General features: G+C 42.8%; 2 protein-coding genes across 2 annotated transcripts in view; both read right to left on the bottom strand.

Annotated features, from left to right (window-relative positions):
• LOC118080810 (contactin-4) overlaps positions 1–23,057 on the bottom strand; it is a 532,292-nt gene that overhangs the window by 141,542 nt on the left and 367,693 nt on the right. The gene's annotated exons all lie outside the window — the stretch shown is intronic.
• Positions 12,624–17,532, bottom strand: LOC132591699 (uncharacterized protein K02A2.6-like). Its single transcript, XM_060271354.1, has one exon. It carries the CDS (start codon positions 17,055–17,057, stop codon positions 12,981–12,983), a length of 4,077 nt encoding a protein of 1,358 aa, XP_060127337.1. The 5' UTR covers positions 17,058–17,532; the 3' UTR covers positions 12,624–12,980.

Raw genomic sequence — 23,057 nt, 5'->3', positions numbered from 1 at the left:
TGCTCAATTCAGTACATCGTAGGTGTGGTGTGACACCCCGAGGTGCCCCCTAGGCTTGGTGTCCAGTGTGGTGGAACAAGTCGTGCTGCCCTAAATCGACCTCTATTTGAGCCCCTTCAGCCTCATGAGCACCTTGCTTTTTCGTATCTGGCTCCTACTCTCAATATGTTGGTGGCATCCTCTGCTTTCTCAATGGTCCTTCAGACAAATGGTGAACAATTGCACAATGCCAAATTGAACCAAATTGAACCAAGACTTGTAAGCCACATCCACAAGAAGGAATAACTGAGGAAAGGTAAAAAGAACATATCAGTCTGAAATCCAGATTTCAGGGTAATTTGTGGGTTGTTGTTTTTTAAAGGAAATGTTAGCTATAAAATCAACTTCAAATGTTAGTTTTGTTCTCTTTGTCATTAAAAATATGAATTTTTAAATAACATGAATCATAAATATTGCACTCTGGCCTGATACTGACTATCTTCTTTTCTTTATGTTGATATGACAGCATTGCCTAATCATTCCAAATTTATACTGTACAGAACTTTCACTACATGCTCAAAGTATATTATGCCATCAATTTTCAGGTCATTCGTCACTTCTGATTTCATTGGGAAGTTCTCCTCTAAACAAAAATACCCCAGGCTGACACCATCCAAGGAGCAGCATTGACAGGTTTCGAAAAACTACTCAACTCAACTGCAAAGCTGAGATAAGGTACCTCAGTGGCAGATCTTGTCAGCAGAAAAGAAAAAAGGAGAGGTGACAGCAAAAAGACAGCAAAGAACAAAATGTTGCTGTTAATTACTTGATGGTTACACATATGACAGCGGAACTGGTTCCACCCTTTAAAATGCCCATATTCTATGATATAATTTAAGAATTAGTTACAATAGCAGCATTTTATTTTAATTTTAATATGCATATCATACTGAGATTGGGACATCCACCTGCTTGCTTTTTTGTTTAATAGTCCAAGCCGTTAGCCTAAAAGCTTTCTTTTATGTTTGCTTCAACAAAGCTAAGAGACCTCGTGTTTGTTTGGAAACATATTTCAATGTGACCCAGCTAATCCTTTAATACCATGCTCTTACTACACTTTGATCAGCCTTTCGCTACACCTAAAAGAGATTAGATCAAACTGGTGTGTGTTTTTTAAAGTAATGTTTGTGAACATCCCTTCTGAAGTGCATTAAGATTATGCAGTTAGCTCTTAAGGACAGAATGTCATCGAAGCTTGGGTGTCCCTTTGAGGTATAACAGAGTATGAATAAACATTTAGTGTTCCTGTCTGTAACCATGTCATTACTATTACATAATATAGTGTTCACTGGAACTGAACACTGTACGCAACAGATTTTTTTAAAGCAGCGAGATATAATATCTTCCACAAATCAACAAGGTTCAGTATCAATTGATAATGTGCATTCAAGTCTCAAAATGAAACATTAGCTGAAAAGGAAGAACAGAAATCTAATTAGACAGTAAAGGGAATTAAGAAAAAAGGTGTTGTAACTTGTGAATGTGAATGGGGCATATACAGGTTTGAACCAAATTCAAATTATGTAATAATCAGAGTTTTACAGTCTATACTCAGACATTACCACTGATTTCAGTGGGTTTTACTTTGTGGTATGTGTGTATAGAGGAATTGCCTTTTGGATGAAGGGGGCTGAAAAGCTGTAACACTAAACACCATCCTTAAAGGTAAAGGGACCCCTGACCATAGGTCCAGTCGTGACCGACTCTGGGGTTGCGCGCTCATCTCGCATTATTGGCCGAGGGAGCCGGCGTATAGCTTCCAGGTCATGTGGCCAGCATGACAAAGCCGCTTCTGGCAAACCAGAGCAGCACATGGAAACGCCGTTTACCTTCCCGCTGTAGCGGTTCCTATTTATCTACTTGCATTTTGACGTGCTTTCGAACTGCTAGGTTGGCAGGAGCTGGGACCAAGTAACGGGAGCTCACCCCGTCACAGGGATTCAAACCTTCTGATCAGCAAGCCCTAGGCTCAGTGGTTTAACCACAGCGCCACCTGGGTCCCCCAAAAAACACCATCCTTACCTGAGAGTAAATCTCACTGAACACAGTGAAGCTTGCCTCTCTCTGTGTGTATTATTTATCCACATATGGAAGGGGAGAAACATTTTTTGTTGTATCTGCCTCCCCTATGCAGTCCTCTGTGCCTGCGAAAACCTGCTCCAGAGAACTGGGGAACCCTATGGAATGGCATGAGGCAATGTGAAGGGGAAAAGGCAGAATTCATGAAATTTGCATCCTTCCCCCTTCCATTCATGGAAGCTGCCACTGAATCAAAGAGACACCCGTGAATAAATATTTCCAAAAAATAAACTTCTCATTAAGAAAATGCCTACGGGGCTCTTCAACTCCAAGATTATGGTTATTAAAAATGCAACTACAAATTAAATGAGAATTTGGCATTACAAACTTGGAATTATATCACCAAGCTTACTTATTGTCAACTGCTAGATATTGGAAACCCAAAACTAGTGATAATTTTTCAACATAGGCAATCTTAGAATATACATATATATCAACTTTATTTGAATGGATGGCATTGGGATCAAAATACACTAAAACTTGGGATTTGTCGAACAATTTTGTCAGTTAGAAAGATATGGAACATTCTGCCTAGTAAAAACACATTTGACCAATTTCCCCATGCTGAACTCACTTTGTGGGGAAATACTACAAGCCGGAATTAAGATTGCCGGAAGAAATATCAACAACCTCAGATATGCAGATGACACAACCTTGATGGCAGAAAGTGAGGAGGAATTAAAGAACCTTTTAATGAGGGTGAAAGAGGAGAGCGCAAAATATGGTCTGAAGCTCAACATCAAAAAAACCAAGATCATGGCCACTGGTCCCATTACCTCCTGGCAAACAGAAGGGAAAGAAATGGAGGCAGTGAGAGATTTTACTTTCTTGGGCTCCTTGATCACTGCAGATAGTGACAGCAGTCACGAAATTAAAAGACGTCTGCTTCTTGGGAGAAAACCAATGACAAACCTAGACAGCATCTTAAAAAACAGAGACATCACCTTGCCAACAAAGGTCCGTATAGTTAAAGCTATGGTTTTCCCAGTATTGATGTATGGAAGTGAGAGCTGGACCATAAAGAAGGCTGATCGCCAAATAATTGATGCTTTTGAATTACGGTGCTGGAGGAGACTCTTGAGAGTCCCATGGACTGCAAGAAGATCAAACCTATCCATTCTGAAGGAAATCAGCCCTGAGTGCTCACTGGAAGGACAGATCCTGAAGCTGAGGCTCCAATACTTTGGCCACCTCATGAGAAGAGAAGACTCCCTGGAAAAGACCCTGATGTTGGGAAAGATTGAGGGCACTAGGAGAAGGGGACGACAGAGGACAAGATGGTTGGACAGTGTTCTCGAAGCTACGAACATGAGTTTGACCAAACTGCGGGAGGCAGTGCAAGACAGGAGTGCCTGGCGTGCTATGGTCCATGGGGTCACGAAGAGTCGGACACGACTAAACGACTAAACAAGAACAACAACTACTTTAAATATCAGGGCGCTGGATGGGTGGGTGGAAATAGTAGCGTGGAAGAACTGGATGGGGGTATATAAAATCTAGACCAATTAATATATAAGAATGATTAATTCTTTACTTAAAAGCAAAATACCATTTATTGGATTTGACCCAATGGTAATACTTGCAGTTACAACATATGTTAACATCTTTCAATTAAGCCATGTGATGTACAAAATCTGAGAAATGAATGCTATAAAGAACTGGCAGTTCCAATTCTACCTATGTAGTGCAGCAATGTTTTAACTTTGGTAGCTAATGTGCCGTTAAATTATAAACTATATTTTATACAACAAAAATATTTAGAATTTATTAGACTCTGCTATATCTACAACTACACACTGCTGGAGATGGAACAAGGAAAAAGTTTCTTGAAAGATGTTTTTGCAGCATCTGACGCATATAAGTTTTTGGAGGGAGAAAGGAGGGACACGAAGTGTTACCGGTAGTTATAAAGCTTCCACTTCAGTTTAATTTTCCTGAAATACCGTCTTTGCAGGTAACTAAGCAGTTGTAAATTTCCAAGAAGAAAAATTTAAACCAGAAATATAGGTTCTGCATGATGCGTGAGCTCATGCCTTACTTAAATTTTTCTTTGCATGCCACAAACTGTCAATCAGGAAAGCAACATAATTAACGGCATATTCCACATACTTTAAATATTCCCAGGGTCTCTGCAGAGTGAGGATAATATTAAAATTCCGTTTCCATGAATGCAGCATGAGTTATGGATGCCAGATGTCTTTCCCCTGACTGTCTGTCATGTGGCAGTCCAACTGGCATCTAAAGGTAAAATAGTAGGCGTTTGCTGGGAAGCTTGCAGTTTTCAAAGATTTAGTCAGTTATTAATGGGGAAAGTCTCTGGGTACTTAATGCACACGTGTCAGTTTCAAACTTTAGTGCAAATCCCTAGGGAAAGCCACAGTGACAGATGTGTTCCAAGACAGAATTGCAAGTGGGCTAAGCAGTCAGATGGAGATCATTAGTCAGTGTGACAAGTTACACCTCTTGGGTGATTAAATGGTAACAACCACCAGTAAAAATATGTAAGTTATATACGTTTTGGTTAGCACTGCATGCATTCATATATATAGATATGTATGTATGTTGTATGCAACTTGTAATTGTAAGAAAGAAAATTAGGTAAAATTGCTTAACCATCTCTGCTGCATAAATATGTATAAATAAGGTAGGCAGCTTATTTATACCTATTTATACCAAAGGGGTTGGTGGCTTGAGGAAGCCAAGGCGGCCAAATTATAGTCTCATTGGAGACAATCAAAGCATGCAGCAGTTCTAGAATTAAGACTTCCAGAAGCCCCCAATCACTGCCATGTGGAGAGAATACAGAATTCAGCTGTTACAAAAAAATCAAACTAAAAAACAACAACATCAATCAATTAAAATTAATACAAAACCAGGTTATTCTATAAACACTATGTGTTGACTGATAACCTCTATGAGACCATATTTGTGGTCTCATGTAGATTATTTTATTTATACTCCAAGTATATCTGGTCCAAACTTGTTTATAAGACACGGACATTATTATTGCTGAAAACTCTGCATTATGGCACAGATATTTGGTAGTGATTTTCAGAGATGGGGACGGCGGGCGAGAAGGCTTGTTTTATAAGCATCAGGTGAGAACGATCATGTTTTCCTGGACTTTCACCTGGCCGGGTTTTCACTGCAGCTGCTGCTGTGTGTGCATAGTTTTGATAGTGGTTTCTTTTTATTTGTTTTATAACTGTTCTCAAGGTCACTGGTGGCAAAGGTGGTGAAGATGGGGCAATTGTCAATGACCCCATCGGCTCAGGAGGAGCACCACTACTGCTGACTGTCAAGGCTGGATGCCTCTCCGGAACTGTTCTGAGCTTCTCCTTTACATCCAATGAGTTACTGAAGGGAGTGCTGCTATTGCAGCTTCTGTGCTAAGGCTTGCTCTCTGCTTCTGGGACTGGGTGCATAGGCACACTCAGGCTGCAAAGGCAATCCTGCATGTGCCTCATGAGGAAGCGAGGAGAAAGCAGTGGTATTACAGGAACATCACCATGGGCTTGAATCGATCACACAAAACAGAAGCATGCTCACTGAAGCTAAGGGGTGAAGCTGGAGGTGGAGAAGGAAGCTTGAGTGCAGCTGGGCACACACAAGGTGGCATCTTGTTCTCACGGTGGCCAACCAGATAACTACTGAACACCCGCCAAGCAGGATTTGAGCACAACAGCACTCTCCCCAGTTACGTTTCCCAGCAACAGAAATTCAAAGGGATACCACTAATACTGGAGGTAGTGCAGAGTTACCATGGTAAGAAGCCATGGATACCTCATCCTCCAAGAATCTAACTAAAGCCCTTTTAAAGCCACCCAATATGGCGGCCATCACTCGCAGGAGCAAGTCCCGTAGTTTAACTATGTTGCGTGAATAAGTACTTTCTTTCATCTCTCCTGAATCCCCCAACATGATAAACTTCTTTGAATGTTCATGAGTTCTAGATGGGAAAGCCATTGTCAAATATTTGTGGGGCTGCCACATGGAAGATGGAGCAAGTTTGTTTCCTGCTGCTCCAGTGAGTCCAAACCAATGGGGACTCATATTACAAGAAAGGAGATTCTGACCAAACATTAGGAAGAACTTAAAGGCTGTTTGACAGTGGAATGAACTACCGTACTTCAGAAGGTGGTGGATTTAAAACAGATGATGTATGCCCACCTGTTGGGGATTCTTTAGCTTTGATTTCTGAATTGCAGAGAATTAGATACTAAATCAAGAGGCACAAGTCACAATACTGCTGTACAATCAAAGCAAAGTGAAACAAACTACTGATTGGTCACTAAAAGAAGGCCAATAGGTAAGGATCCTGAATGGGTAATAAAGAAAATAAAGCATCCATCTCTTCAAATTGTCATCTTAAACTAATATGCTAAACAAAAAACAAAAACAGAAATATGTTAAACCACTAAAATATATATGTTTAAATGTGATGGAGACACCCTGCAGGCATTCTGATGGCTTCCTTGGGAGAATATCTAGTTAGAAATAAATACAGATTCTTTTCTATCTTATTAGCAGCTGCAAAATTGCTTATGGCACAATTCTGAAGAGGAAAAAAAGACAACGGACCATCAGTTGATATAAAAATATATCAAGGCTCTGGAATAATGTAGTACCGTCAAAACTGACATATCTTATTAAATTTAGAGAAAGTAGAATAAATTAATAAATTAATAAATTGAAAAAACTGAGTCTGGATAAGGTTATTACTTTTTGGGTGGGAAATATCAAAATATCATGTATTTGGTTACATACTGCATAAAAATAGGGAGAAAACATAATGAGACCACCCTGACTAAATCTTTTATGTTTGCAGCTTCAGACTATCAACCTTTTCAAACTTTACGTAATAGAGAAATCTCAGCCTTTTGTCACCCACATTAGTATAAGGACTATCACTTACTCCAGAATAGACTATGTTTATTTGAACATGGCACTTTCCACCCTGACCATCTCCATGTTTCTGTCTAGTTGGTTGTTTTGTAATGCTTATATATAGAAAGGAACCTCGGATTATATAGACCCACTGAGTCATCACTAATAAAGGCTATTGATAAACAGTCTTCTTAACAAATTAATGACTGGTCAGGTATAATAACAATACTGAACCTTCTATTAGAAAATTCATGGAGCATTGGGGGAGGGGGGAGTCTAAACCATAAAGCAAGCAAGCAAAAGCAATAGCAACATTTCTCCCTTTACCTTTAATTGCATTGCTATACCTGGTAAGAACAATTTTCGGGGGGGGGGGGTTATGGAAGATAAATGGTTATCTTGCTCATTTTATCCTTATGAGTAGTGTTCAACATTGCATTCTCAATAATTTAATTTTGGCTGTGGCATCTCATAAAATATGAGTGAACAGGCCACAAACTTTATAAAAAACATCATAGCCCTAACCCTTCTGAATTTAAACATACGGTTTTAAATTCATAACTGTAGATTCCCCTACCTGCTCTGTAGACAACAGATGTCTTAAAAATTGTGATGGCAACATTAATAAACAGGTCCTTACTCTGACATTTCTGACTGGATGTCATAATTAATTCTTTAATAGTAATGTTGTTTCCTTCCAGAACAACGGCTTCGACCCTGAAAACCATGAACAAAAGGAAATTCACAGAAAGGAATTTTCCATACTCCTCTTCATCCCTACAGATACCTGTGCTCCCCAGAAAGCTCATCCAGAGGGCCAGGGCACTCCTGGGGGACACACTAGGATAGGGCTAGTGAGGGAAAGAAAAACGTGCAAAATCAGGGTGGGCCACCTTCTTTGAAGGGAGTACACAGTTCTTAGGATCCAAGCCACGAGAAGCTAGCGGTATCTAATTTTGCAAGTCACATTGATAATGCTAAGCTTTATTGTCTTGAACAGGCACCCCCAAACTGCGGCCCTCCATATGTTTTGGCCTACAACTCCCATGATCCCTAGCTAACAGGACCAGTGGTTGGGGAAGATGGGAATTGTAGTCCAAAACATCTGGAGGGCCGAAGTTTGGGGATGCCTGGTCTTGATAAAGTTAAGACAGGCATAGGCAAACTCCGGCCCTCCAGATGTTTTGAGACTACAATTCCCATCATCCCTTACCACTGGTCCTGTTAGATAGGGGTGATGGGAATTGAAGTCCCAAACATCTGGAGGGCCGGAGTTTGCCTATCGCTGGATTAAGAGATGCATTATTACAAAATGCTTCTGAATGTCAAAGGAATTTAAACTCCTCCTCCTTACATCACTGCCTTATTCACAATATGACCCTCAAATATTGACAATCTAGCAACTTCTGCACAATGGAAAGAAAGCAATTCCAAGAATATTACTGAGAATGAACAGAAAAACTGCAATCACATTCTGATAAGTTCCACGTAGGATGCATTCACAAATGGGGTTTACTGTGTAACAAACTACTTTGTTAGTTTAATTGATTATAAAGCTTCCCTTTTCATTTTTTTAAACATTACTTTACTGTAAACCGCGCACTCCTGTTTCGTCACATCTTGACGATTATACCGTCAAGTTGCAGTAAATGTCATTCTTCCATGTCATTGCTATCCCTCTACATTCCAGCACTCTTCTAGACTCCTAAACGTTCTGTATCAGATATGAATATATTCCTATTGCCAAAAGTAGAAAATCAGATAGTTACTTCATATTTAGCTTTCTTGAAGCTAGACTTCAACGCTAGCTGTACATTTCCCCATGATGTCCTTTGGAATGGGCCACCAGGTACCATTTAGGTTTGTGCTGTTTACCTATTTTATCTCTTACTCAATAAAGCAGAGAGCTGGAACACTTCCACTGTTACACATTTCACACATCTCGGTGAGTAATTGCCCCAGTGTCATGGCTGAAAGAACGCCCTTTCAAAGCACTGCTTAAAACTCAAAACTTTGAACAGTGCTAACTGAAGCTGTTTCAGTGATTTCTCCCAGTTTATCCATGCACAGAGGAAATATGTTGTTCATACTTTCAACCCTCGTGAAGTAACATTGACATTCACTTGACAATACATTTTCTTGAAAGTAAAGAAAAACAACAGGTTTACCACACATATCAGCAGGGCCGGCTCTAGGGGTAGGCTGGGTGGTGTGGGGCGCCGGGTCGGCAGGGGGGCGCTGCATGATGAAACCGCGCTGCACCCGCCCACCAGTCGCGGGAAGAAACGGGGCGGGGGCGCCGGAGCGATCTGCGCACCACAGCGCCAGGGCGCCCGACCCGCTTAAGATGGCCCTGCCTATCAGCCAATCACCCATTCCCACCACCCTTCTGAGTAATACCCCTCCCCACCCTCTCACTATATATAAGGGTCTGGTGACTTCTTTTTCAGTGTATCTGAAGAAGTGTGCATGCACACGAAAGCTCATACCTATGACAAACTTAGTTGGTCTCTAAGGTGCTACTGGAAGGAATTTTTGATTTTGTTTTGACTATGAATATCTGTCAATTAAATTGGAACTAGGATTAACTGAGTAGCATTTGTTTTTTTTTAAAAAAAGGTGGGATTCAAACTTAGCACCACTGCTCACACTGCTAACCGAATCTGCCTACAACCTCAGCTGCCATACACCCCACCCCTAAACACCAAGACCTTGCCAGCTTCTCCATTAGACCGGGGTGGGGAATCTTTTTGACTTGCACCCAGAAGGCCAACTAAAATAGGCAGGTGGGGCAATGTCCTCCGCTGTCAAGAGTTGCAAAGGAGTGTCAACTCCACCTACCCCCAATGCCCTTGGCCAACCCCTCCACTGCCTCCCAGCCTTGCCAATCCTCCCCTCCCCTTAGACCTCACCAAACTTCCTCTCCATTCAATGGCCCCTGGTCACTGGACCTTCTCTCTCAAGGAGAAGAGAAGCAAAGGCGGGATGGTGGCATAGGTGAGTTGCAGAGAAACACTGATGACAGGCCAGAGCAGCTCCTCAGCAACTGTCCTGATGAAATGGCTTTCCTGCTGAGGTAGGGGAGAGTTCCTGAGGAGCTGCCCTGCCCTGTTGCAACTGTTCTTCCTTTTTTCTGTCTGCTTCACCTGCTGCTACAGTGGCCTGGCAGCTGTCAGAAGGCTAAGGTTATGCTGCAGTTTCACAGCACCATCTGTCAGCAGTGAAGCGAACTGCTGCATGACAACAGCCTGAGGTAAATATAGAATAGGACAGGCACGTCCAACAGGTAGATCGTGATCTACCGGTAAATCACTGGATGTCTGTGGTAGATCACTGGTAGGTCACTGGCTCCCCTCAAAGAAGCTCAACAACTTTGACTTTGACTCCCCTAAAAAAGCTCAACAACTTTGACCTGAACCCCTAAAAAATGGGCTTTCCTCCCTAAAAAAAAGCTCAACAACCTGAACCCCCCAAAATGGGGTAGATCACTGCCTCTTTTTAACTCTGTGAGTAGATTGCAGTCTCTTGGGAGTTGGCCACCCCTGGAATAGGAGAAAAGAGCTTCTGTTCACAGAAGGACGTCTAATCCATTACAGTCATACCTCGGTTTAAGTACGCTTCGGTTTGCGTACTTTCAGTTTAAGTACTCCGTAGACCTGTCTGGAACGGATTAATCCACTTTCCATTACTTTCAATGGGAAAGTTCGCTTCAGGTTAAGTACGCTTCAGGTTAAGTACAGACGTCCGGAACCAATTACACTCATACTTCGGATTAAGTACGCTTCAGGTTGAGTACTCCGCAGACCCGTCTGGAACAGATAAATCCACTTTCCATTACTTTCAATGGGAAAGTTCGCTTCAGGTTTAGTACGCTTCAGTTTAAGTACTCCATGGACCGCCTGGAATGGATTAATCCACTTTCCATTACTTTCAATGGGAAAGTTCACTTCAGGTTAAGTACGCTTCAGGTTAAGTACAAACTTCCGGAACCAATTGTGTACTTAAACCGAGGTACCACTGTATTTTTAATAGTGCCAAAAAAAAATTATGTCAGCTGAGATCTTAGCAGAGGCATTCCCCCTGTGTCTTTGAAGATATGCCTGTTGCAACACATGCCTGATTATCTTCTAGAAAAAAACCATCCTTTTAAAGGCCTATTGTTTTATGTGCAAATTTACCCTGAGCTAATCTATTAATTAATTGACTAAAACTCATATACCGTATTGCCCTGAATATAAGCCTCACTTCCCCCCCCAACTTCTGACTATGAAAAGCTAAAGTTAAATTCACGACCTTACAAAAATTGGCTTTTACGATATCGCTGCTGAAACAGACATATGGTAAAACAGAACGGGTGTGAGTGCCTGCGGAATTTGAAGGGATCAGCTTATATTCAAATATTGTCTTTTTTTTACTCCCCCCCCCTTGAATTTTAAAGGTGTGTCTTATACGGGGCCAATGCGATAATTATTTGACTAAGGTTTATTTAACTAGGTGACAATGTTAGCAATGAGAGAAGAGAAATTTGAGCTATTGATAACTAAACGTATAAGCAATTTAAGTGCAAGGCATAAATCTACAATCTAATACTGAATTGCATACACCTAAATTCCATTTGTTGCAATATGTGTACACAAACCTGTATTCAGGCACCATAAATATTGCAGCATGGAGTCAAAACTCATTATTTTGGGGGGTGGGAGTGAGGAGGAAGAAAAACATATTTAATTTGGTTTCATGTTTTCTTATATTTCAACAGCTTGCATGGTTAATGTTAAGTCCGTTTCAACATTTCCTAAGCTCACACAACATTTCATAATTTCAATATGTTGCATCATCATGCTGCTCAGCACTATGTAACACCCATGATGAATTCACTGACCTGACAAAACATTTATTCCCTAATGAAAATGCAGCACAATATATGGATGGGACTTTCCTATTACCTTAAAGGAGAAAAGCAGAATAATAATTTTGAAGTGCTTTGGAACTAAACAACAACAAAGCAACCTCACTGTGCATTAAAATCCCACCTGTATTAACTGCATCGATTGTATTTCTTAAAAGTGTGCATGCACACGAAAGCTCAAACCAATGACAAACTTAGTTGGTCTCTAATGTGCTACTGGAAGGAATTTTTTTATTTTGTTTCGACTACGGCAGACCAACATGGCTACCTACCTGTAATTAAAGGGGTATGATACTGCTTTGAATTTATAGTTTATTGAAGCACTGCTCTCCAGCCATGTCACCCAAAAACGTACCCTCTGAACACATTCAGTACTGGATAGAACAAAATATCAAGGCTAGAGCGACCCATCCCCATTCACTTTCTTTCCCCCCTATCCCGTTACCCTGGTCACTCTGCTGTTATTGGAACCACTGTTATTTGTAACGCATTCTTTCAAAAGAAGAGGATTGTAAAGCTCATTTATAAAAAAAATCTGGGGTTGCAAAGTGTTGCCACCAAAGATCTTTTAGTAAAAGTGATCATCAGCTGGTATAAACTGGCATTGACCCATCTGTTAACTTGCAGAGCTTGTCAAGTAGCAGATCAGTCCTAATACAATTAATAATATTCTAATTGCATTTGTACTGTTGAGAGAGTGGAATGTGTTGTGACGTGGGGTTTGTGATTTCAGCTCTCTTGACATAATATGCTGGAGGCAGTTCTCTAGTAACAGCTCTTTATTAAAGTGAACAAGACTGACTGTGAAGGCAGGAAGGCTACATTTATAGGGACAGGGGACTAGCTAGGAAGGGATACATTTTGGAGGGAACAATATCAAGCAATCACAGTGCTGCCTTTTGGAGGGAACCAATAAGACAGAGGATCCAAATACAGCAGCTTAAATGAACCAATAGTAGCTGTACCCTCTGGAACCAAAAGGCAGTTACTTTATCCTAATGCAAATACAGACAATAATAATACAGATATAAAATCCTTTGACTCAATACACAACACCCCTCCCCCCCTAGTGAGCACAGCAGACGTAATCCCTCAGGTACTGTGGGGTCCTACAACTTCTACTTGATCTCCTGACAACAGGTGTTGCAGGTTCTGGATTGGGTGTTACCTGTGGTGGAGGGGCTGCTATAGGGGTTTCGTCAGGAACAGATGGAGTCCCAGACATCTCAGGGTCCCCTACCTGTACCTCGTCATCCTGAGGACTAGCAGACCCTGGTTCATTTGCTGAAGCCCCTGGTGACTGCACCTCTGGGCCATCTTCACTCTGGTCTCGCAGCTGTGCGTCATTAGCCAGGGATGAATTATCTGACTCCTCCCTGCTGAGTGCCCGGCGCCTCAGCTGATCTATATGTCTCTTCCAAACTTGCCCATTTTCCAAGGTCACATAATAGGACACAGGTCCACTAGCCCGGGTGATCACACCGGCCACCCACCGCGGACCTCGTGAATAGTTCCTCACCCAGACCAGATCTTCAGGGGCGAGATACCTTGTTGTGTCAGTCTCAGCCTGGGGGGTTGCTCTTGAATTACGGTTTGGCATTTTATCTGGGTGGACATAATCCAGCACCGTTACCAGTCTTCTACCTAAGAGCAGCTCGGCTGGCGACTTGCCCGTCGCAGTACACGGCGTTGCATGCTGCAAAAATAACATTCGTGCAATGCGAGCCGACCAGTTACCCTCCATTAAGCGCGTAATAGATTCTTTGGCTGTTCTTACCATGCGCTCAGCCTGCCCATTGGAGGATGGGTGAAAGGGCGCGGATGTGACCCCTCTTATGAAGTTATCAGCCAAGAATGCCCTGAATTCTTGGGATACAAAAGCTGCCCCATTATCTGATACAATGGTCTCAGGTAACCCGTGGGTTGCAAACAGCTGCCTCAACACCTTGATTACAGCAGCTGATGCCATGCTAGGGACCATCGCAACTTCTAACCATTTGGAATATGCATCAACGATAACCAAAAAGACCTTCCCTTGGAATGGCCCAGCAAAATCTATGTGCAGCCGGCTCCAGGGAGTCCTGGACTGCTCCCACCAGTGGACTGGTGCTCTGGCCACTTCTGGCCGCACCTCTTGGCATGCCTTGCATGTTCGTACCCATTGTTCTATGTTCTGGTCCATTCCAGGCCACCACACATAACATCGGGCTAGCGACTTCATCCTGACCATTCCCGGGTGTCCCATGTGAAGCGTCTCAAGAACCCTGTTTCTCAGTGGTGCTGGGATGATCACTCTATCTCCCCATAGGAGACAACCCTTATGCATGGACAATTCGTGCTGCCTTGTCGCATAAGGCCTGAATTTTTCTTCATGCGGACCACCTGGCCACCCCCTCCCCACCCAAGTGAGCACACGGGAGAGAACAGCATCTTTCCTCGTTTTCTCAGCTATATCAGTAGCTGTTACAGGAGCCCCCGGAAGTGTTTCTAGCATCATAATGTGCTCCGCTGGAGCAGGATCCTCATTGCTCCCGCCAGGAAGGGGCAATCGACTCAGCGCATCAGCGTGGCACAACTGTTTCCCCGGCACATGGGTCAAGGTGTACTGGAACCCATTCAGGAATATTGACCAACGCAACATTCTGGGGGAGAGAATTTGTGGCGTTTGTTTGTTTGGGTTGAACAACCCTAACAGTGGTTTGTGGTCCGTTTCAATGGAGAAATGGCGACCGTACAAATAATCATAGAACCTTTTGATTCCTGACACAATTGCTAGTGCCTCTTTATCAATTTGAGCATAGTTGCGCTCCGTGGGTGACAACGTACGGGAATAGAAAGAGATGGGCTTTTCCGACCCATCCGGTTCCCTATGACTCAGCACAGCCCCCAGGCCGTATTGAGAGGCATCACATGCCAGGACCAGCGGTTTCGACTCATCATAATGAGCAAGGACGCTCCTGCTACTCAGCATTTCTCGCAAGGAGTCAAAAGCCTTCTGCTGCCCCCGCCCCCATCGCCACACATTTTTTTTCTGCAAAAGTCTATGTAATGGTTCAGCTACCGAAGCTTTCTGGGGTAAGAACGAATGATAAAAGTTAATAAGTCCCAGGAATGACTGCAACTCCGTCTTGTTCTGTGGTTGTGGTGCCTCGATGATGGCCTTAATCTTAGCATCTGTGGGGTGGATGCCTGATGCATCAATTTTAAACCCCAAGAAATCCACAGTTGGCACCCCAAAACTGCATTTTTCTTTTTTCAGTTGCAACCCCACCTCCTTGAACTTGAGCAACACTGCACGGACACGCGCAACCAGTTCCTGTGGGTCTTTTCCAGCAATCAAAACGTCATCAAAAAATGGCAAGACCCCCGGCAGACCTCTTAACAGGCGTTCCATGAGCCCTTGAAAAATCCCTGGGGCCACACAAACTCCGAACTGTAATCTGTTAACTCTGAACGCCCCTTTATGTGTGACAATAGTCTGTGCTTCCGCTGATTGTGGGGTTACTGGCAGCTGTTGGTAAGCTTGTGCCAGGTCAATTTTGGCGAACACCTTGCCCCCAGCCAGTTTAGCCAACAGATGTGATATGACTGGAATGGGGTATGAGTTTCCCCTGAGTGCCTTATTGATAGTACATTTGTAATCTGCACATATCCTGACTTCCCCATTTGCTTTAAGGGGCGTGACGATTGGAGTCTCCCACTTAGCAGAGTCCACGGGTGAGAGAACTCCCTGCTTGACCAATTTATCCAGCTCTGCCTCGATCTTGGGTTGCAGTGCAAATGGCACTCGCCTTGGTTTGAGTCGGATTGGGGCCACCCCGGGATCCAACTCGAAGTCAACTGGGGGCCCTTTATAACAACCCAGTTTTCCATTAAAGAGACCAGCAAATTCCTTGCATAATGCCTCGCTCATCTCAGGGCAGGTTTGGATTGAATTTAGCCCTGAGATACTCAGTCCCAGGGCGGGGAACCAGTCAGTGCCCAGGAGACTGGGGCGACTGCCCTTCGCAATCACCAGTTTGAGTACAGCCTGTTTGTCCCGGAACTGTACTCTCACGGCACACATTCCCATAACATGGATGCGGCCTGCTGAGTACGACTGCAAGGTTGCCGGGAAGGGCTCCAGAGGGGGCAACTTACCCCTGGGGAAGAATGTCTTCGCGGTCTGGTCCGACACGATGGTGAATGCAGATCCGGAGTCCACCTCCATGTCGCACTGCTGACCCTCAATCTTCACCTTGACGTGTGCCTTGCCTTGCGCTGGAAACTGCACGGCCCTCCCGTTGATCTCTGTTACGTAGTAGCAGTCCTTTAGAAAACGAGGTGCTGTGGGCGGTCTGCGATGCTCCAGTCTAGGTGCTCCTGTCGCTCCCGACACCGCCGATCTACAGACCCTGGCGATGTGACCCGTCTTTCCGCACGTCCGGCACATAGCATCCCTGAAACGACAACTCTTCCGCTCATGGTTTCCGCCACAACCTGGGCAACTGCCTCGGCGATCTTTGTGCGCTGTGCAGGCCTGACGCACCAACTCGACCCCACGGACTGGGCTCTGGCTCGGAGTAGCCTCTAGCTCGTCCATGGCATGCGCAACTTCTATCTGTGGCTTAGTGGCCTTGCGACTGGCATCAAGCTCCTCTCTTTCATAATTCTCCGTGGCGGTGGCCTCCTTCAAGGCTGAAGCAAGGGTAACCTCTTCTTTAGCCACGATGCATCTTCTGGCTTTCTTGCTGCTCAGACCACCAATAAACCGATCCAGGAGAGTCTCTTCCAGATTTTGGAAGCCGCAGTGCTGAGCGAGCTTCCGGAGTTCAGCCAGAAATGTGGATACAGACTCCCCAGCACGCTGCTGCCTCTTATGGAACTCCATCCGCCGGGCCATCTTTGTCTCAGTAGGCGCCAAGTGGCTTGTTAGGCAGGCAAGAATATCTGTGAGAGATGTCTCACTCAGCTTCGCTGGAGCAAGTAATGCCTTGGCCAGCTTGAAGGTCTCGGGCCCACAGTAGCTCAGGAATGTGGCCCTTCTTTTGCTGGCATCGGTGATCCCTTGAGCCACTGCAAAGAACTCGAAGCGTTCGACGTAGTCTTCCCACGTGTGGGGCTCTGATGGCTGGAAGGGCTCCAATACCCTTGGACTCTCCATTGTCCTAGCGGGCAGGGTCGTCTTCTCAGCTGGCCAGTGAGTCTTGTTCTACGCTGCAATCCGGACTCTGAGGCAGGGCTGTGTTTAACCGCTCCTCAGCATTCCGGATCCCACCTTCGTCGCCAGTTGTTGTGACGTGGGGTTTGTGATTTCAGCTCTCTTGACATAATATGCTGGAGGCAGTTCTCTAGTAACAGCTCTTTATTAAAGTGAACAAGACTGACTGTGAAGGCAGGAAGGCTACATTTATAGGGACAGGGGACTAGCTAGGAAGGGATACATTTTGGAGGGAACAATATCAAGCAATCACAGTGCTGCCTTTTGGAGGGAACCAATAAGACAGAGGATCCAAATACAGCAGCTTAAATGAACCAATAGTAGCTGTACCCTCTGGAACCAAAAGGCAGTTACTTTATCCTAATGCAAATACAGACAATAATAATACAGATATAAAATCCTTTGACTCAATACACAACAGAATGATTACCAGCTAATTACCCTTACAATAAGATGGGTAGCAAAAGGATCTCCTTCAGGAAAGATGGGTACTTATCTCACAGTCCTCATGTCATGCCGGCCTGGAGTGGGAGCAGAGGCACTGTTCTGGTGTTACTAAGCCATCACTTGGAATACATTTACACTTAATATTTCCTCCTGCAACACTTAAACAAGAGCAACAACAAGAGTTCAGCCACCAAGCTCAATTTACACTGTGCAGCTTTTAGCTTCAAAAATAGAAAGACATTTTCCTACCGCAAGAAAACCACAAGAACTAGAAATTGCTGGCTTCCTTTCTCTCATGCTGGATTTATCCTACCACTTTCTTCCTAATGTGAATAACATTTCAATTACACACAATGACACCCCTATGAATATAGAGGGGTGTACCAGGTTGGGCTTAGAAGATTTCTGAACTTGTTCTCTTCATTTTGTCAGATCAACTCCCTGAGAATTAATTACCAAAAATCTAAAAATATGAATTTTTTCTAAAAGGTGTCAAATTGAGACTAGACAATCATCCCATTGACCTGATAAAATCTTTCAAATACCTAGGGATACTTTACCAGCCAAATTTAAACTGGACAACACAGAGACATCAAATGATTATTCAAGCAAAATGCACTACATCAGCAATTCTCCATTTTTTCTTCCTCAAAGGCAACCAGATGGTCCTTGCTGCAATAAATATATTTAATGCCAAGGTCCTTCCTCAGCTATTGTACAGTATTTCAATTTGGATGCAAGCATTCAGTAGAAAAGCTGAACAAATCCAAGTGACCTTTCTTCATAAGTTCCTTGGTGCGCCTAAATGCATAAGTTATTTAACCTTATGTGCTGGAACTAGTCAACATCTGATGGAAATCAAAGCATGGCTCTCTAAAATCAAGGCCTGGCTGAAAGTCCACTTTAGAACAACATCTTATTAATCTCTATGCTTGAAGACCGCATCTCATCCAGATGGTATAGAGCAATACAAGACAAAATCCGTAGTTTGGGCATTGCTCTCGAGAGCCTTGAAGCATGTGATAAAAATCACATATTCCAATTAATCAAGCAGCGGCTCTACGACCACGAAAGACAGTGCTTGTTACCTCACACTCCGAGACCTTGTTCTCCAGAGGCCTTAGGTATTACAACACCTATGGAACCTGTGGCAAATACCTAAAGGATTTACTACTCCCTTCCCATCGAAGAGCCTTTATGCTCGTGAGATTAAATGCTTTCCCTTCTGCAGTGACTAAAGGCAGATTCGCACACACTCCATATCAAGCCCATTTATGTGCCTACAACCAAGAAGTACCAGATTCAATTGACCACATTCTCTTAGATTGCCCTTTACATAGCAGACCTCGCCAACTGATGCTGAGTAAACTGTTGGCTCTCCGGCCCACAACTCCGAGAAGAAATCAAATGAGGTTTCTCCTGGCAGATCGGGACAAAGATGCCACTGCTCTAGTAGCTTCCTTTTTAGCCACAATTTTACATGAAAGGATTTCCAATGAACCATCCCTTCGGGAAATAGACTGGGAGTAGCAGAATATCTAACACATGACCACAGTGTGATCCTATAACCCTTGGCAGCTTCACCCTTGTCCTTTTAATTATCCCAGTGATTTGAAACATTTTATATTGTGATGCCTATAAAGATATGATTTGATTTGATATAGACGGGTGTAAGTCTGCTACAAAATAAAAACAAACATATAGGAGAATCTTGGGGCACCTTAAAGAATAAAATACATTGCAGAATAACCTTTGGTGCACACTTATCCCACAATTAATCTGACTTTTTGACAATAATTTCTGCTGCTTTTCTTATGAACCAAGGTTATCTGGGGGATCAAGGAGGCTGAATCTGATACTGCAGCTTTTGCTTTTCTTTAAAATAAAATAAGTGGGAGTACTGTCAATGATATTAACAGCAGTATATCATTTACGCAACACTTTTCCTGACTATTTGCTATGTTTTAAGTGCAGCCTCTCAGTAACCCTAACCCTAACCCTGTAGGGGGTGCTAATATTATTATTATCACCACCACATTGCAAATACCATGAGTGGCTCAAGGACCATGGCTTGTCGAGGGCTATTTGCTTAACCACAAAGCTACACTAGATACAAAACCTGTGATCCTGTGCAAGGCTATGTGGTGGAGAGAAATATTGTCTACCCCATGACTTGCCAAATGTTCAACTTGTTGAGAGGGTTGCCTTTTTTTTTTAGGGGAGTGGGATCAGTTTATATTGTAATAATTTAGCTGCTGATTTTGATCTTGTGCTCATGAGAGCCTTGAACTGAAATATTTCAATGCGTACTTTTTGTCATTTACACACACAAATCCACCTCCCCAAATAATGCATAAGCTTACCCTGTGTTTCAGGGACAGGGTATGGTGGAATAGGATTTAGTATCCATCTGCTGTGGTCTGCAGCAGGGACTTCCGCAGAAGGAGCAGCCTCTTTTGGAGCTACTGACAGTGGCGTTTTGTAAGCAAGGTGCATGGCAGGGCAGAGCCCCCAAGGATTCCTGGCATCTTCACCTACCCTATTTGCTAGAAAGGGCCCTTCTACTGTGCCAGGCTAGCATTGGTGCCCCCTTCCTTCCACTCTAACAGGAAGCAGACTACATACTGTCAGATGTAGCAGTGGCTCACCACTCTGACTGATCCCAAGACACAGTTAGGGACAGAGTCTGCCCATGATGAAATAGTAAAGAATGACAAAAGTAAAAGTATTATTGTGCAAATGCACTACAAATGCACAATGTGTTATTGGTTGAAACCTGACAGTTGAATTCAGACTCCACATAGGCATTAGCAAGTTAAATACTGTAGTTTATCTACAAAGTTAAAGATAGCTGCCCACTGCTGGTCTTAGCATAAGCAAGGTTTTTCCTAGGCCAAGTGTACTGGGGATGCAGTATGCTTTAGGGAACAGTGTACAGATAATTCACAGCAGAATAGGCCACACACACTACTACAACAAAAAACTTATCTGCTCTTCATCTGGATTCCCTAGAAATTTCCTGGAACTCATGAAAGAGGCTCATATAAAAATATATAAACGCTTGCTCAGTTGTTCTAGAAATGCTTACTTGCTGATAGCTTAATAACAGGAGTCTATCTCTTATGAATCTCTGAGGACATTTATTTTAGAAACCACATTTCCCTATTCAGATGTGTTTATGTGAACAGAAAGCAAACTATCGGCGAATCTTTAACATCAACAGCGTAATTACACTGGAATAATCCAGCAGGGGAAGTAAAATACAAAACCAAGCAATTTTCGCCTAAAACTGAAAACCTGAAATGTTAGATGTGTGACTATTCTGATCACTTGGCAAATATTAGTGAATAAATATATTCAAAGGTGTGAGTTAGAAGTAAATGCCGGGAAATAGTAGAATAATTTGAAAAGCGAAAGATTAGTGTACAAAGAGAGTCATGAGATAGGGAGAAATATGTTTTAGGAGGAGGAAATTTTGATATATGTTGTTTCCTATGTTGTAGCTTAGGTACCTCAGAACAGGAACAATCATATTTCCCCTATATTCTCTAATCACTATTACAGATGGGGGCAGGATTCACTTAATGAGCTTCATCATGCCTCACTAAATGAGCGGAAGCCCTTTGCAAGAGGGCTTCCCCTCTATTCCCCTCCTGTACCCCCTGAAAGTTGTTTTGGCCGGGGGGGGGTCAGGAGAACCCCCAGAACAGCATGTCAGGGGGAGAAGACTGGCAAGCTGAAATGCTTGTACAGATGGTTCATTCATCACAGCATGACATTGAATTCCACTGGAAGCTTTTCATTTAACATCATCCTAAGGATTTCTTTCCCGGTGAAATTTGAAAATAATGTAGTCTCTGCTGCAATATTAAACTTAAAGTTGAACATTTATCTTCTAGGGGGTCAGGTCGTTTGTCCACACAATCCAGTATTTTCAATTCTGACCTTGAGTGGTTCCCAAGGAGAGTGCTGCTGCACTCATATTTCACTTACAGACTTCTGTAGGTAACTTGTTGACCATTGTGGGAACATAATGCTGTACAGTGGTACCTCGGTTTAAGAACAGCCCTGTTTACGAACTATTTGGTATACGAACTCTGCAAAACCGGAAGTAGTGTTCTGGTTAGTGAACTTTACCTCGGTCTACAAATGGAAGCCGAATGGTGGAAGGGCAAATTCCTATTTGAATTCATCTTATCATTACATAAATAAAACCTTTTGAAGACTTACTTGAAATTCATCTTCCTCCTGATTCCAAAGTTTACTGCAAAACTTTCGGCAAGATTTCACAGCCATTTTGAGTTTTCCAAATCACTGTGGTTTAAGAAGCTTCTGTTATACCTGGGAAGGTATGCAAAGCAGGGGCCTGACTGCACAGGCATGCCAGAGTTCCCCATAGTCCTTGGCTTTGCTTCTCCCCTAAATCTCTTCTTCCCTTCTGGAGTTACAAATCTTTTTCCTATTCCAGAGTTCACAAACTCCCAATTGGTTTGTGATTTTGCACCACTCCTTCTCCAAATCTGAAACATAACAATGGCTCTACTCTCCTAAACCTCTTCTTGCTTCCTCAACAAGAACTTCCACCCTGCATCTCACCTGAAGCCTGAAACTGCACCAGTTGGCCGTTTCATTTTACCCGACAACTCCTTCATTCTCTCTTTCTTGGAAACTCTTATTATTTATTTTTAAATTTGAATAACAAATATAATTTCTAGAAAGGTCTCCCATGAATATGTTATGTGGGTGTGCCTCTCTTTATGGCTCATAGCTACCGGTACCTGTCATGTTCCACATTGCAAAAGCCTCCACACGGAGCAACTTCAAGGAGCCCCTGTGTGCTTGCTGATGATGTTTCATCAAGTTAGTTTAGCAGTATTTTCCATTAGACATTTTTGTAATGTTGATATAGATCTTTTGAACCCTGCTTTAACATAATGACACAATTTCACATCATCTTTTAGGCAACAATGGAAACCAATGTTTCGTTATGCTCTTAACTATAATTGTTTTTGTAGAAAATCCTCTTTGAAACATGATCATTTTGTTTGTCTATTCATATTGCCATCTGCCACTCAGCAAACATTGACTTTTTTGACTGTTGCTAATGCAACTTCCTTGTTAACTTCATTTTCTCAGCAGCGGCATCAATGAAATTGGCTCCAATTACGGAACAGATTTTGATAAACATCCCACATCCCCAGAAGACAATGAACCATTTTACACTGTGTGAAGTGATTGGTTCATTTGAGTGAGAGACCTGGATATTGTTTTATTTAAGTAGTTCTATTTAGGATGTCAAAGGCATTAATGTTAGGCATGTGAATTAGTCTAATTCTTTTGTCCCATCAATCATAAAATACCCTTTTATGAACTAAAGAAAAAGCCAATCTTTAACAAAACAATACCACTTCCTCTTAAAGAAAAAAAATCACATAAAAAGGAACCTTCATACATAAGTAGAGTCATGGAGACACAGTACATAAAATACAATGTATT

This window comes from Zootoca vivipara, chromosome 2 (assembly GCF_963506605.1).
Source record: "Zootoca vivipara chromosome 2, rZooViv1.1, whole genome shotgun sequence".
Classification (NCBI taxonomy): Eukaryota; Metazoa; Chordata; class Lepidosauria; order Squamata; family Lacertidae; genus Zootoca; species Zootoca vivipara.
This window is presented reverse-complemented; position numbering and strand designations above follow the sequence as displayed.

Coding starts and splice junctions, on each gene's coding strand:
- LOC132591699 (XM_060271354.1), bottom strand. CDS start 17,057: ATGGAGAGTCCAAGGGTATTGGAGCCCTTCCAGCCATCAGAGCCCCAC.